The sequence below is a fragment of the Nestor notabilis genome, unplaced genomic scaffold (assembly GCF_000696875.1).
Source record: "Nestor notabilis isolate BGI_N333 unplaced genomic scaffold, ASM69687v1 scaffold7277, whole genome shotgun sequence".
NCBI classification, from domain to species: domain Eukaryota; kingdom Metazoa; phylum Chordata; class Aves; order Psittaciformes; family Psittacidae; genus Nestor; species Nestor notabilis.
The window spans coordinates 130415-148087 of NW_009935054.1; the positions used below are offsets into that span (position 1 = coordinate 130415).

Genomic DNA, 17673 nt, shown 5'->3' on the forward strand with positions numbered 1-17673 from the left:
CAAGGTGGAGCTGTTGAGGATTTATGGAAAAAAAGAAAACAATCTTTTTGATGCCCTAAGCACAATAAATGAGTGCGTCATTTTCCTAAGGAGATCATTATGCAATTTATCACACACAGCTAGTAACCTCAGTAACTGCCATCTTTACCAGACTCACAGAGAAGTGCAGAGGAGACAGAAAAGCAGTTACACTGTATTTAAGCTATCGTATGCTGAATAGAAATGATACTAAAAAAAAAAAAAAAAAAAGGTCAAACCAGTGACAGTGCTGTAGATCTGAACCTGTGTTAAGCAAAAATTCCTTGCCCTCTTTCCCACTCTCTGCCTGCATACAGGTTACCCTTTGCATCCATATATTCTCTTTACTCCCAAAACATCAATCCCTCTGAAGTACAGACTTGGCTTATAAGCAGAGCTCTAGCACAGTCTCCCATCAAAGTGATGCTTATTTACAATACTCATTTTATCTGAATAACAAGTGCTCTCACAGTCATTAAGACCAGCCACTTCATGAAATATATTAAAGTCTCTGAAAATACAATGATCACACTTAAGCTATAACTTAAGCCTTGCTTAGTCATTTGTGGTGTTTATTTGATGTACTGTAAAGAAGGAAAAGATTATACTGAAACCACATGTACTTATCTATTACAAGCACTTGAATTTCTAAACTATGTGACAGTCAACTTAAAAATCCATTCTAGTATTAGTCTTGCAGGTCAGCTGTAAATTACTTTAAAATGCCTCTTGAATAAAAGTTACAGATTTTAAAACAAATTGGTTTGCAGGTTTTTTTCTTTATACACATTTTTAAATGCAGATGTCATTACAAGGTTTATGGAAATCTGTACTAAGCAGTGTGTGACAAGACAGCTTGTGAAAAAAATTCCTTATTGATGTTAATGGGGATGACAATTTCCATTAAGATTCAAATCTATTATGAAGGCTTCTGGGGAAAAAGCCTCATGCGCATTCTGGTTTCTGCTAGTTAGACACAGTGAGATTCTAGCTAAATCCTTTAGCATGACAGGTACAAATAACATCTAAGACAAATTCCAGCAAATTGAGTTGACAGATGTATACGAACATGGCAATAGAATCCCACAAGATGCCCACAATTCTGGCTTGTACTACATGTATTAGTCAGATGATTACCTTCTAGCCAGTCCCAAATCAAGAGTGTGTTTAAACACTTCTCTGGATCAGAACCCAAGACCTTGTAGGGGAGAGGCTGTTATTTTGTTTGTTTCTTGGGTTTGGAATGTTTGCGGTTGTTTTGGGGGGGGTTGGGGGTGTTATTTACATATTTTTTAATAGATAAAGCAAGTCTATTGTTATGAAAAATATTATATTCATTAAATTATTGTAGCCTCAAAGAAAAAAAATCATGAAGACAAACACAGGAACAACAAATCAAAACTACAACAAATGCTTCCCAGTTGTTGTTCTATTAATATCCTCAAAGTTCTTCTATTTAGCTCTGTTTCCATTTATTCAATAACATCAGTAGTACACAGGACTCTAGTACGAACAATTAAGAAAACAATCAAGAAAAATGAGATATGCGTTAGTGCATTTATCTTTAAAGTGAGTGCAAACCAGCATTTTGAATCTGTTTACAGTTGTCAGCTAAAAAGAAATTTCAGGAACAGTGGTAGTAATGTGAATCACTCAGTTCTGCATTTTACCATCAATAGAATATACTTTTTCCATGTACATAGAAAACTGTGCTTAAATGAACTGAGAGGTCGTCAAGATGTTTAGGTATTGTTTTGTTTTGCAGAGCTATTTTTCTCCACTATAAACCTAATATTTGTAAACGGGTTTTGCCAATATAGCTTTTAGTTCTGCTATGTTAAGAGAAGCAGTGACTGAAAATTCACAGGACTTTGCTGCTTATGTGCCAGACGTTCTCCTTAATTTTTATAAGTTCACTAGATGGATTGCTACCAATACCATGTTCTTGCAGACGCATTCACCATGAACTTTACTCTAAGGCTGCAAGAGTGAAGCTTTACACAACATAGGAACTACTGGCATTTTAAAAGTAAAAGCAGCTATATTACACATTTATTTTGGATAAACCAGAAGATACTCTTCTGTTATTCAAAAAGGAAAAAAGTTACAAGAGCAATATATCAGTAAGAATTTAATATCTGGGACTAATGGAATATAGCCATTTGCTAAATGATACAATACCTGCCAAAATAAGCTATGTGCATCTCCTCTAATTAGTTCAATAGTGTCACCAATCTGAATATGCAATGGTGGACCATCTTGGGTTGCTGGCTGTGGTATTCCATTGTAGTTTCGAATTACTTGCATTTTTGGTAAACCTGAGCAAACAAACAAACAAAACATGAGTCACCATATATTTTTAATGACAACTTATAAAACCTGAAGGCCACAAAAGCAATCAAAGAGACGCTATGTCTTCAATATAACTAAGGCAATGCCTTAGTACTATACCACATACAGCTTAATAAAGAGCTCCTAAAAATAACATCTTTGTCCTCCCCTTCTTCTTGGGGTAAAGTTGATTTCATGTCTATGGAGGCTCCTTCCTCTACATGTGCACCCCTGGCTCTACACAAGGTTCACATATTAAGGCTGTCTTTGAAGTTCAAGGCAAAACTTATGATGATCTAATATTCAAGAAACCAATATGGATAATCTCCTAAGCTTTAGACAGCTATTACCAAAAAAGCATACTGCTGACGTGAAGTTGTTCAAGAGCGTAAAGAATAACAATCTTTCTAGGCTGCTGCTAAGACTTTTTTATTTTTATTTTCTTTTTTAATTTTCATGGTTTGGCAATATTTTTGGACATATATAGCAAAGCCTAGATCAAATTCATGTTCTGATCTGTGATTTGTTGTTGTTGTTGCTTTGTTGTTTTTGGTTTTCTTTTTAAACAGCAAGCATTCCACAAAATTTTCCCCAAAGATTGTACAAAGAACTAAATCATTGTTTATAACTACACTTCAAGTATCTCCACAAGCATATATCAAATATGGGGCTGGATTTCAGCTGGAACAGAGAATTATGTGTCCTGTACCCCCATGTTCTTATAATGGCATTTTTAAAAACACATTTAGAGCATTACTGACAGCTAGAGTACTGCACTAAACAAGTGTACTGTTGTATTATTAGAATACTTGCAATCAAGTGAAGTATGCACCTACTCCATAACAACACAGTAGACTTAAAATCTTTTAGAAAAGCTTTTTTTCTACTCTTTATACTACCAAGGAAAGCATTGTTTTTAACAGAATAGTTCTATATTTAATTACTCTCCTCTATGTTTAAATAAAACTTCATGTAATCATTTCTGTAGTTTAACTGCACATGGGACGTTAAAAATTGCTACAGTTAAGTGTATAATCCATTTATAATCTTAACCAGAAACTTTTTGGTTAAGTAAGATTGGTAATAATATGTATTAATAAATACAAGTAAGAGTGAAGACATGCAAAGTCAAAGTAGTTGCTGCCATATTTAACCAGTTTCTTGGTGGAGGGTCAGGATTAACAACAAAGGATCAGCAGGCCTACGAAAGACATTTCTGTTGCAAGATCATTACTATAATTTAGGAGGCAAGAAATACAAATGACCATGATCTCCTCTAAGTAGCATGAAACATAAAAGAGATCACTTTCAATAATTACTAGTATCTGTAATTTAAGAACACCAATCCAAACCGGTAATGAAATATTAAGCAAAATAATACAGCTTTTATGTTACTCAACCCAAATGACACCGTAACTTTTACTATTTCTTCAAGTTAATTGGCATACTTAAAATGAGCACATAAGTATTAGTAAGCCATTATTTCACTCAGGTAAACACAACTGAAGGCTGTTGTACTTTCAAATACTGATTCAGCATCAACAAATTTTGCATCTGTTGTACAAGAAGTAGAAGCAATGCTGCATACAAATATCATCTCAAAGCTGCTAACTTTGCCCTCGTGCAAGATAACTCCCTTATCGCAACATAAATGTATCACTGTATATGTGATAAACAAACTGCAAGCATGCAGTCATCTTAAAAACATAGTTTAAGTCAAATGTACAAAAAATTATTTCTGTTATGAAACCTTGTAACAGATGATTTAGTTGATCGAATTTTGAGTGTGCAGATACAGTATACTTAAAACACCACAACAATATACTTAAAACATTAGAAGATAATGAAGAAATACTCTCATGCACTTTTCTGTGCAAATCCTGGTGTTTTTTTAAAGATAGCAAACAGGTGAAATTATTAATCATAAAATAACTTCTTCCTTCTATTTCACTGATAATTACAATTATCCACACCATAAGAACATCAGAAAAATATTGTGCCGCATCATGTAGCAGAATTTTTCAAAAGGCAATGCAGAATTAATCATGTTAAAACATAGCATGCTTAGAATACTTGTGTATAAATCAATATGCTTAGTTTTGTAAAATCCTACAGCATTTTGATTACAAAATTCCCTCAGTAGATGCCATGTTGGAAGATCTGATCGAATGCCTCTTGACATCACTAGAAATAATCCTACTCATTTAAATAGGCTTTTGGATTAGTCTTAAGTTCATTACCTTGCTTCAGATCCATTCTTAAAACTTCTTTGCCATAATGCCTACAGAAACTGTGATAACTACACTGTTGACATGCTACAGCTGCTCTCTGCTATGGTAACAAACAAATCTTATTCTTCTACTGTAATTTTACCTACTTTTATCCAATTGCTGTCTTAAGTCTACTTAGGAGTTCTTTGTGCTTGGTGTTATCTTTGCTATGAATACACACTGCCTAACACAATGTATACAGGCTATCACCAGACCCACATAAATCAGCATCTGGAATAACAAGGATACATGGCTAGAATTCGCATACACTGCAATAATTCAGAATAACATTGTGATTTCATTAATTCACCCATTTTAGTAATGATATTGTGCACTAGCTTCAAGTTACTGATCAAAGATACATGTATTAACAAGGGAAAATATTTCTGGTGCTAATTATCTAAGCACACATTAGATTTGACTCAGATTCTGTGAAGTACAACAACTGAAAGTAAATTCACTCTCCAACAATAGGAGTATCTGAGTCACAGAGAATATATTCATTTCAACATCAGCCATACATGACATGCATAGACAGCCTGTATTGATCAAAGATACAAAAGCAGTGAATGTGCAACTCACGCATTTAAGTCACTATATAAAAATATCATCAAAAGAACCTGTCCCTCTTACGTGTTTTGAAACATTTTTAAAAAATCAGTTCTTTTCAGGAACAAAAGATTAAATGGAATTATTGAATCAAACTAACACATTCTACCCTGGAACAACTATTTTTCCATGTATAAATATTCTTCTTTTCTTTATATTACCATATAGCACTGAAGATAAAAACGGGGTACAGAAAAGTTAATAAATTGAGTTAGAGAGTCAAAAAACTCCAAAGAGAATACTCAACTTTCTTTTCACAGTATAATTACATATTTGATAATAGTAGCTTATAAACAGTTTAGCAGATTAACAGTGAGATGGTATACATTTAATTGGAGAGCCTTTCATCTGCTAACCTATACAAAGTATAGAGGTGTGGATGGATCAAGTCCCATCCATCCTTAACACAGTAACCAGGTCATACAATCTTCCAGGTGTTTGGCAAGCCTATCTTAAAACTAATTTGTTTATTTCAGAACCTTATTCTCTGAGATTTCAAATCTTCTATTTTCCAGACTAGATTAGTTCATGGCTAACTTAAGCCCATCTAGAGGCAGCAGCCCAAATAGTTTTTTTCACTGTCTGCATTTATTTTCGGAATGTAGTTATAGAGAGCAATCATGCCCCTTTTAACCTTCATTTTGCTAGGCTACGTGAGCCAAGTTCTTTTAGCCTCCTCTCATAGCAGATCAATTTCTCTGAGGCAGTATACCAACTGCTTTACTGAAGTTCAGACAGACAAGATCTAGAATACTTTGTCTATCCTGAAATTTCATTCTTCATTGGCACATGTATTCACCACAAATATACACATTAGGAATTCTGACTATTTGCTGTAATATAATAATGCAGACCAAAAAAGAGGGGAAAAAAAGGTATGTTACAGAAACCTGGAATGTTTTAAGAGTTATTATGGATTACTCAAGACAGAAACAGTATAGAAACGTTATGCATTAATGAATAAAAAGTGCAATACGATAAGCATTAGAGACACTGCCATTACTACGTAAATAGCTGCAGTACTGACAACTGCAGAAAACTAGAAACCTGTCTGGCACAAAATGTTATTCATGAATACACTTAAAAGCAGATAAAATTCCAACACAATGGACAAGGTCAAGATTTCAGCCGTGTGTTACTGTAATTAATGTTAAAAATCTCATTGACCTCCAGGAGGGTCAGATTTCCACATGACTGAAAGCTTTTGTCAGGAAACTACCTAATTTAAAGATGCAAAACCAGCCTGGCAGTTTCCAACCTTGGAATGAAAAAGTAAACCGATACAGTTATTCCACCATTGAAGAGCTGAAATATACTTCACTTGGAAACCAGGAAAACCCCCTGATTCCCAGAAAAGTCTTCATAGTCAAGCTCTCTGTCACAGACCTAGCACAAATTGATGATCTAAATTGTAGCTCATGAGAAAAACAGAAAGCATACTACAGTCAGGGTTTACAAATGCTTAAATTGGCTAAGACAGACAATTTAAAAAAAAAAACAAACCACAAAAAAACCCAAAACAATTTTTTTTAAATCAACAACAAAAAACACACAAAAAAAACCACCAAACAAAAAACAACCTTTCATAAACCATATCACGCATTTGAGTATTTAATATCATAGCCGAGCCAAAGAAGGTTACATTTTAAAAGTAACATAGTACGTAAGTTAGAACACCCATTATATATGAAATGCTAAGAACATACAAATGACTTGTATCCCTTACAGCAGCTCTGCATTTATGAATGGCACTGAATGACCCTTGCAGTTTCATGCAGAAATTCAAAAATGTTGCTTTTTGCTAATAACATGCAGAATGTGTGCCCTATGGTGACCTCTATCTGTTAAAATTGACTCCAGCGTTTGTTATTTCCAAGCAACAGAGAACATGGTTTATGCATTGGGCAGGTATTATTTTAACATACAGAATAATGATATAGAGTATGGGAAAGCAGAGTTCAAAGGTGAATTTGTGGATATACTATATACCATTAGCACATAAAACACAAAACAGCTCTGTCTGCATCAAAAATCCATTCCTACTTAATATGAGTCTTGAAGAAAGACTTGCTTTATCTCTAGGGAAAATATAGCCTAGTCACCAAATATTTATAACTTGATCTAAAATACACTAAGGCAATGGAAGAAGGCCTCCTGACTTCATGAGGTTTTCAATCTGCATCAGAACTTCAGACTGTTTGACATGGCCACATTTTTATATTTCCAGAATCTCAACTCAGTGGCATTTGCCTTTCTTATAGGAAATACCAACAACTCTCTTCAAATTCTATCCTTGCTTTCACCATAATGTTTTGGGTGTCTGTTTGGACAGTCTGAACTTGCTTTGAACCTTTTTGGCTTATATTTTTGTAGCTACAAAAAGTAGGGAATGCAGCTCTGTTGAGGAACAGACTGACATTGACTGATTGATAAGCCTTCCATAGCAAAGACCAGATGAAATATCCCATCCCAAATCTCAGAGCACATGCATCTCCAGCAGTCTTCACCCTCCAACAAGGAAATCAGGGCAAAATAACCCAGTCAGTATCTCGTTATCTCATTGGATTGAATGTCTGAACAGTGACATGAAGTGCCATGAATCATCTTAACAGCACAAACTAAAGAGACACATTTAAATGAAAGTGAAGGAATCCTAAACTAGTTTCTACACCATTGTAAGTAAAGTTAGATTGTAAAGGTTTAAGATCAAGGACCATAACTGCAAATAACAAAGTAACAAGAAATGGGGGGGGGGGGGGGGGGGCGGAAAGGAAAACAGATTAGTAAGGCCATCAGCGTGAAGAGCACTTATACCTACAATCTGAGCACCCATGGCAAAAAAATATCAACTTTGCCACTTTTTTTGCAACATGGTGGTCCACCACCAGTATCATCAAAAGATAGTTACAGGGAAGCTCTATTCTGAGCATGGGCTATACTAAAAGAAGTCCTTTGGCATCCTCTGTGTGTTCTTTAAATCGGTTCTGCTAGCTTCAGTGTTTAAAATTCCTGTTCCTAATAATTTTATTACAGAATTAACAGTAAACTTGATTCTCTTGCATTTCTCAAGGGAGCTGCTGTTTAATTCACTATCAGTATCATTCACCTATCTCCAAAACCAGTGGAAGTCAATAGTTTTGTACAATTACTTGCAAAGGCAAAACTTGTCTAGAAGGACTTCTTAGCTGGTGTTGAGACAGGAGAGAAGCAATACTACATAATCACTTACAAAACAACACATATTCATTTTCTGAGGCTGTCTATTAATGGCATGAAAGAAAAATAGGTTGGTTTTTTTTGGGGGGTTTGTTTGTTTTGTTTTTACATTTAGGCCAAGGTTTTACAACACAAATTATAGAACTGACATACATGGAATATGCCAGCAGTGTTTTAAATGTACTCTTCAGAGTGTCAATGATTTAAATAATTACTAGTGGACAAAATGAACATAAAGAATAAGTACATCAACATATCTCAAAGAAGATACTTTAATTGAACTTTCAATTCTCCCAGTCTTAAATCATTATTTTTTATGTCATCAGAATTACAAGTTCTAATTTTAGATATTGCTTATAAGCCTTACATTCAGCCAAGATGCTGAAAAGCTCACAGTACCTAAGAATCAGCTCTGAATATATCACTTGTTTGTCTTCTCTTTAGCTGGTTTGTCTTTGAGTGCTGTTCAGTAAAGTCTCAATATTCTTCATATCACTAACCACAACCCCTGAGTTTGCTGCTTAACTCAATTTCAAGTCAAAAACTTTCAGAAGGCTGCTTGTTAAAACATTTAAGATTTACCATGAGCCTTAACTAGCTGTTTAAGATTCTGCTTCTTTGGATATCTAAGTAAAGCAGCCCTGGCAGAGCTTTACTCCATAAACAGAGAACTGGCCGCGGGAGAGGGAAGGGGGAGACGTGGAATCTCCACTATCTCCTTATGTTGTTGACAAATTTGTAATACTCTCCAAACCACATCTGATAAACATTCATATTTCTTTTCCACAGTGGGGTTTTTTGTTACAGACCTAGCCATGCTTTCTGTGACTGTCCTCCTTCAACAGTTCCTGCCATTGGGACCTCCTTAAAAACCTTACTGAAGCAACATTTGGGGTTCCCTCCAGTCCTTTACTACTTGTCAAATCTTCTATCAAAGATTCAGTTTTTCTACCATTTCTTTTTAATGCTACATATATAAGTTGTATTCTTGGCAGAGACCTCTGCAAAAATGGTCAACCATCAACTAAAATGAAGACGAGTGGGAGGAAAAATCTGTCTGCTAACAATCTGATCAACAACTTGTTATCAGAAACAAAAACACCACAGTCAAGGAAGTCCTTTTTCTTCTCTGGGCTTTGTAGACCTGATCATTAGGTAAAAAAAAAACAAAACAAAACAAAACAAAAAAAAAAAAAAAAAAAAACCAAACCCTGATAAGTAGCTGTATCTCCATTTCCCAGTTAAGAACCACACAAAACTTGGAATTACATGGCGGATTATAGCAGGAGTTCATTACAAGGGAAATAAACAAGTCTAGCTATGTTATTCAATTTACATCGTTGCATTTTTGAAATTGTGTGACCTGTGAAATATTTCTATACAGATATTTTTCTTTTTTTTAATATTACAGTAATTTATTTTGCTTAAAGAACAATGCATAGAGAAACGGATATCTTTCCCTGCTCTGAACATCATATTTGACTTAGCTCAAATGTTTCTTTCAGCAAAGATATTTGAGGATAACTCTCTCTTTATGCTTAGTGACAATATGAGCAACATGAGTAAAATTAGAATCTTGGGAACTGGACACTCAGGTGGACAGTCTCATCTCAGCAGCAGTTTACAGGTCTTCCATGTCAAGACCAAAATTAATGCTCAGCTTAGTGCTCCTATAAATACAGGTAGCATTTATTTTGATCAGAAATAAGCAATTGAGCTAAGAAAATTCAGAATCCAAACTGAAGTTTCAGAATTGATTTTTTTATTTAGAAAAATAACAGAAGGCATTTTCTTAACTCCTAAGCAGGGATATTTGGCACATCGTGACATTAATTTTAAGGAATTTGGAAGCTTGCCTCTTTGCAAGAAAAAACAGGCACTGCAGAAATGCTTCTGAACAGCCATGCTTTTAAAATTGACAAAGCCATAAGGGCTGTCTTTTGGGAAAGGAATGAACCTATCATTATTTAGATGACCGATGACCATTTGCCTCTCATGCCCTAAAGGGTTGTCCTGCTCACAACACCCTCAGATTCACTGCTCAGGTTTAAAATTCCTTTTGTTTCTCAACAGAACAGAAGGAAAAGAAAATGAAGATTTTGGAAAGTCAGGAGACAAAACGTTACAACAGAACAAAACCAAGCTGAAAATTAGTTACGCACACTGTGGAAAGAATCTACTGATAGACAAATGCCAACCCATTCCTGTTTGCACAGCAAATGTTTTCAGAAGCTGTCCTAGGCATCATTCAAACACTGGAGTCTTCTCTTAAAATACGCATACTTGGGTTTGTACATCCATATGTAACTGCAGCAATAAAGAAACCCATTTTCAGAAAGTCAAATACCAAGTACTAGAAAGATCAAGTACCACTCGCTCCACCTGCACTGTCAATTTTTTTTCTTTAAAGCTTGACACAGAAACTAGCACATTTATTTAAAAAACCTGGACATGCCCTAGATGGAAAACTGTGGACTGTAAATGCAAGAAAGGATGTGTAAAATACTAGAAGTTTCATGTGCAGTTCCAACACCATGTCCTATCATTTATACTCAAAACCGGGTACTTGGCATTTTAAACTTTGATGTCTACAGTTTGTCCTCCCTCAAAAGAGAGGGCTCTCTCCAGGACTGCACTGAAAAAAGCAGAAGAGAGCCAGGAAGGTCACACACTATAATGGTCAGTCACATATATTTTATGATAAAGTACAGTGAAAACTATTTTTCTTTTGCAGACAGACCTTGGTTTCCCTTTCATACCATGTCTTCCTCCAAACAAGTGTTAAAGACAAGCTCTTCTATTTTGTACAATTTTAACTTCAAATGCTTATTCAGGCAACTAGTCCTTACTTGCAGTGACATAGGCAGCTATATTTGTCAGAGAAAGGGATTTTGGAATTGTCTAGATTGAGAAAAATCTCAGCACTCTGAACAAACATTAGAAATTGCTGAGTGCTGAATGTCTTACTATGTGAATAAAGATAATTAGGTTTCAAAAATACATTTTTCATTTGTTTTGACGAAGTAATGAAATCTCATAATTTCAATTTTGTCTAGTAGATGAATTGGGGATCTAAATTTTAAAAATAATGTTGCCTCAAAACTAAGAAGCATCATCATTTTCTTTAAAATAGAGCAAACTAGAATTCTGGTATACGAATTAAATAGTTTAGTACATGAGGTGTTGCCTTTTTATAATAGCACATGGTATGAAAATTAACCAGTGTTAATTATCACATCTTTTAATGTGGTGCCATGGCATTCTAAAATGTCTATTTGTTCAGACAAGTACCTGCCCTGAGGAGCTAACAACTTACACTGAGCAGATACTATAGATGAGCTATGAAGGCGTGTCCAGACAGTAGTAGATTACGTGCAGCAAAAGGCTCTGAAAAACAGGGATGAATCTTGGAAGACAAAAATCCATTATTCCACAGAAGTAATTACTTTGAGCTATACTTTTAATACTACCTTCTGTCTGCCCAGGGATGATTCTGCAGCAAGCAGTAATAGGAAGAAGGCTAGAGAACAAGAGCACCTCTTTGGAAACTGAATTTACTACTGTGAAACGTTGTATTAATCTTGTCCAGGACCAGATATTTTTCTGTTGTTCAGCATTCACTGACTAAATAATGTCAAAAATAACTTCATAAGTTAAGTACAAACAAACATAAACTGTTCTTTTTACAAAGAAATATACTACAGTAAGAATACGATAGTCAAACCTTACCTGCAGCCTACCTGAAAGCATGGCATGACAGAAGGCAGCCCTCCCTACCTTTTAACAAGTCTGTTCAGCACAAATGGAATTAGTCATCCTACAGAACACACTGTATGCTTCAACATACAGATACTGTACATAAAAATAATAATAATGTACAGCAAGATAGTAACCGTGGACAATATGACCCATGAAAACACACACTTATGCCACCTCAAATGTTTCACAGGTCTCAGAATTTTAGAAGATGCATTGCTGAAAATGTGCTGAGATTTTATTCAAGCATTGTAAAAATTAAAATTAAATTATCTTTCATGCAATTCGTTTTGCGCTCAGTATTGACTAATAGCATCTGCCTCTAAAGTAAATTGTTACTTTCCATTTTTGCTACTTATGAGAAATAAATCCTGTGACCAGAGAGGAGTTTTAAATTACTACACAATGTGAAGGTGAAGTGGCTGATGCCTAGCAAAGCAGGCAGGTTCCAGCAAATGACAGAATAATCTTGCCTGCACGCACCCTCTTCATAATGCTACATAATCCTTCAGCTTTTCAAGTTAAATGCTCTTGTGATCTTCCTCTTCAAGCAATTTTTCTTTTCTGTGAACTCTACCTTGGTTATGGCAGATACCTCTTTTACTTCCCAACTGACAGTTCTTAACCTACATTTAAAAAAATTTCAGGCCCTATAGACCTTCTTTGCATGGAAGCATCACAGATGAATGTTGCCAAGAATTATGCCATTATATTAAGCAATGAAAAGACACTTGCTTTGTCTGAAACAAACCTGCGTTCAGAAAGTATGCCTACTGTTTTCTGGTTTGTATAGGTTACAGTTAATAGCTTATTTTCTTTGGAAAAAGAGAACAAAACTTGCTTTCATTACAAAATATTTGTATAAAAAGAAAAAGGATGAGTATGTATTTCACTGTTACCACAAGGTACCTAAAGCTGTTTATCCCTAAATATATAGTTGTGAATTTTTTGGGTTGTTTTGGTTTAATTTTTGTACAGCATACTTTGCACATCTGATGCATCAGCAGTCTAAGAAAATAATTTGTAGGAAATCCAAAAGCCATAGACACCTTCAGTTTCTTCATGAATCTGTAGTATCCCTAGCCTCATTCAGTTGATATACACAGATATTCAGACCAGATTTTAAGTATCCACTGAGTATAAAAATGTATGTATCATAGAATGGGTTGGAAGGGACCATCATATATATTATCTGATCTCATTGTCTTCATTTATAAGTTACTTTCTTTTCTAGGAGGATTGACATATCAAAAATTATACATTATACTGATGCACTAATTTTTCTGCTAACTCCCCCCCTTTTTCTCAAACAAAAATATTTTCAATTTTTAGTACAAGTTTTTTTCGTTGTTTAAAAATTAGCTTAATTTTCTATTACTAAATATAAGTCCTTAACTTGAAGATGGATCACGTGATAAATAAGCAGTAAAAAGGTGTTGTTCAAAAGATTAAAATTAAAACATACAATAAAGGTATCCACAATCACTTGATCTTTGTTGCAAAATCAAGAGGTTATTGGTAAATTATCATAGGCAATAAAGATGGAAATCAGGTGCAGTGCCCTGTTAAAATGTCAGTCCTGCCATAACAATCAGGCTCCATCTTAAAACCTTTTTCTATTTTTTCTTACCCCAAAGAAAACCTTCATATAGTCATCTTCCCAATAGTGAAGGTTCTCCTACTTTTCATTTCCAGTCTGAATGTGGATTATATACTACTCTGGCAAGCAGTGGGTAATTTGTTTGGACATAAATCATACCTGAAAGCAATAAAGGGTATGGGTTGATGTTCTGTTTAACCCAAGATGCATGTATTCTGTCACACCCCCACTACCTGTGCAGCCTCAGGACAGAGCTGGTTCAGCAACTCGATCATAAAGAAAAGCACTTCTTTCCCCATTGCTGCCACCACTGCCACCTCCCATGGCCAGTTCTCCATTATCTCATTGAAGTAATTAAGCCCTGTAACTGGATGATCGTTAGATTCAAAACAAAGGGCAGTGAAGGAACTCGAGTGGGAAAAAGCACCACACCTTGTGGCAACAACCTCCAGTTACATCAAAGAATCACCAGAGATCAAACTGACACCAGCAGAACACTCAGAGTTGATTATTTCTCCCAGAAATACTGCCCTGACAAAGAACATCCCTTATGCACTTAAATCCCAGCATCAGCTCTTTGATCTTATTTGATCATTCAATGTTTTTCAGATGCCTGAGCCATGTACAGAGCAGGATTTAAATCAATACTGCCAGAAACGGACAAATAACAGAACCATCACACAATGCACAAAAGAAGTCAGAGATTTAAGTCTCCATCATGAAAACTCATAACTCTTTTCCTTATTTATCCTCTCTTCTCCCCACAATCAAGCAAAAAAAGGGGAAATGGAAAAATTACAGAGCAACCTGTAGGGACCTACGGGGGGGGTGGAGGGGGGGTGGGGGGTGTGAAGAAAAGAATAAAACCATGAAAAAATAGAAAAAAATTATATTGTAGAAGATGTCGTGGCGTTAAGTAAATTCCACTTACTAAAATGATCATTGCTACTTACAAGAAGGCTGCTACTGCCAGGGGTAGGATGTTATTTTGGGAGGAAAGCTGTGATCCATACATGCATACTTTTGTTGCTGTATCATATTTCACTCGATTTGTTGCTATCAAACCCAATTAAGGGAAGAAATCCAAGAGCAGTAAACATCCTGCTTTATCATCTGAACGAAAAGACAGTGTCTCATGGTCTCTCCTCTCCCCACATCTCCTATTTATTTCTTAAAACAGCCTCAGTATCATAGAAATAGGAGGTTAAGTGTCAAAGTAATGTTTTAAAGCAACTCAGCTGTAATCAGTAGATGTCCCAACAGAGATGTGGGACATCTTTACAAGTTAGACTGGTAAAGCCTACTATAAAAACAGAATTTGCAAATATATGGATAAATACAATGTAAAGACTAAAAATACTTTTAAAGGAAAACTGGGGGCACTGTTTTGAATTCTTTGTAGTAGAAAATGAACAAGAGAATCAAGATTATGTATTAATAAGGATTAGTAAAATAATTTTAACAGGACTCACAATGAGGCTCTCCCAATTTTCACAGTATGGGAGGCAAGGTTTCCCCTGAGAAATAAGCAGCAAAAGAACATGAAGTAAAAGGTTGAAACAGCAATACTTTTTCAAATAGAAGGTAGTTTTCAAAAGGGTCACCCAAGGAATCAATGTTTGGACTTCCATTGTTCAAAAAATTAATAAGCAGCATTGAAATGGGAGTAAAGGTAGATTAAGTTTTGCAGAAGGTGCAAAATTATTTCTTGAAAAAACCCACTAGTTGCAAATAATAGCTCTTCAGGCTAGAACAGAGATCACTGGAGAGGATATGACAGAGGTAAGTCCTAAGTGGCATAGAGACAGTGACCAGAGAAAGCATTCATTATTTCTTCATTTATTATTCACTTTCTCAATTCACAAAAAAGGAAGTGTCAAAGTAAGAGGCAGCAGGTTTAAAACAAACAAAAAGAAGTACTTGATCCACACACAACTAATAATGAAAGTAGCAGTTATAGGATGTTGTGAATGCCAAGATTTTAGATTGCCTCAAAAAATGGTAATGCAGATATGTGGAAGAAAAGTTCTGAGCCAAGAAACAGAAACGTGAGGTAGTGGGGAAGTACCACAACATCTTACCCTATATTCTATCCCTAAACATCCATTTAATTGGCTACTGTTGAAGAAGGGATCCTGAGCTAGCTTGGCCTACAGCCTAACTCAGCCGCATTATTCCCTTCTCTGGGAAGCGAAAAGAGGCAAGCAGATTAAAACCTCTCCTGAAAAGCAGCATCAGTTTCTCAGGCTCTTGCCTCTGGCCTCTTTCACCAAGCTGTAAAACCCTCCTTAGGCAGAAGCAGTTCTGGGAGCTTCTCTTCTGCGAATTTTCAGCAGTCTTTTTTCTCCCATGGGATGGCTGCTGTCAGTTTTACAATGTTTCCCAAATTCTTTGTGTGAGAATTACTTTGAAGTAGTGATCAAATACTGATTTAGTCAAATGAGCCAGCCACAAAAAAAGTAACCATATGCTTTAGAGTACTGTTAAAATTCAGTAACTTTTTTAATGGTTTTAATCATTCATGGCATTATTATCGTTGTTTTGCCTTCTGAGAATGACAGTACCCTGAAGATTAAAATCAGATATGAAAATAGATGGGTAAACGTAATAATCCTCTTGAAGAGGAGTAAAAGATCTATAAGTCCCAATAAACTTTAGCAAAATACTATGGTAACTAAAAGCAACTTTGGGCTGTCTGATTTCTGCACACTTTTTTTTTTTTTTTTAATATATGATAGTTTGTACAATATTTATTTAACAGTGGTGTACTATATTGTGTATGTGCAAAATGCAAAACAAAGTATATTTCTTTTATTGGTCATACTTGTGTGCTCATTTTGTCCAATTGTACCTCTTTTCCTTTTTTCTGCCTGCCAACTTCCTCATAGTTACCTGTAAACAGTGATGTTTTGTTTAGAACAGTCCATGCTGAGAATGTTTTTATCCAGAAAAACATACTGTAGGTTTTTTAACTCACCACTCTTTAAAAATTATGCTAATAGATGCTGAGTATGTATTAAACACCATTATTTCTCTAAGAGAAAAATAAAGTATTAGTTGCTCAAGATATAAAGACAGTCCCAAAAACAAATCCAGTAAGACAAAAGAGACTAAATTACTCAACTACAAAATAATCTTGCAATCCAACCAGACAAGGATGAAAGAGTTTGACAAAATAAATATATTTCACCCTTTGGCATCTAGGTCTTCTGATGTTTAATTAAAAAAAAAAAGGCTAAAGGCTACGTTCTTCTCTGAATGTTAGCTCACTGCTGAGATGCTGAAGAGACAGGCACCTTTCAAAATACCTCTCCCCAACAGGAATGTAAAAATAATTTTAATTTAAAGTGTAAGAACCCAAACAAAAATCATTAAACTGCATTTGAAATGCTTCATTGGCAAACAAAACTCTGCTTTGCCTTCCAGAAATGCATTAGTGGAAAATTTCTTGGTGCAAAACGTTAGACATGTTCTTTCTTGTATCACAACGAAGATGAATTCATTATTTTGGGAAGCAACAATAGCTCAGCACACAGCATTAGCACTGTAGTAAAGAAAAACAATAAATAAAAAAGGATCCTGAATGTAATGTGTGTTTTTAATAAATGTGTGAAATGCATTAATTTGATCTCACAAATTAGGCCAGTGTATCTCTGAATGCACTGTTGCTGAGGTCCACTTGGAAGAAGCTGTCCCATTAGCTCCTAAGAATGTGGTGACCACAAAAACCTTCACTGACTCTGGTCTCAAGCCCCAGCACCGTCCCAGCCACATGCTGTAAAACATGTCAAAACACATCTACCAATACTGAGAACTGCTCAGGTTACAGCTGCTGAGTCCCTGAAGAACTCCAGAACATTCAGAATCATACAA

The 17673-nt window shown here is 35.3% G+C and overlaps 1 protein-coding gene across 1 annotated transcript in view; it reads right to left on the minus strand.

The window, feature by feature from the left end:
• Positions 1-17673, minus strand: part of VAV3 (vav 3 guanine nucleotide exchange factor) — a gene marked incomplete at its 5' end in the record, with an annotated part of 88488 nt that overhangs the window by 26417 nt on the left and 44398 nt on the right. The window contains one exon of the mRNA XM_010017628.1: positions 2200-2336. Within this exon, the coding sequence (XP_010015930.1) occupies positions 2200-2336 (137 nt within the window). The remainder of the gene's footprint in view (positions 1-2199; positions 2337-17673) is intronic.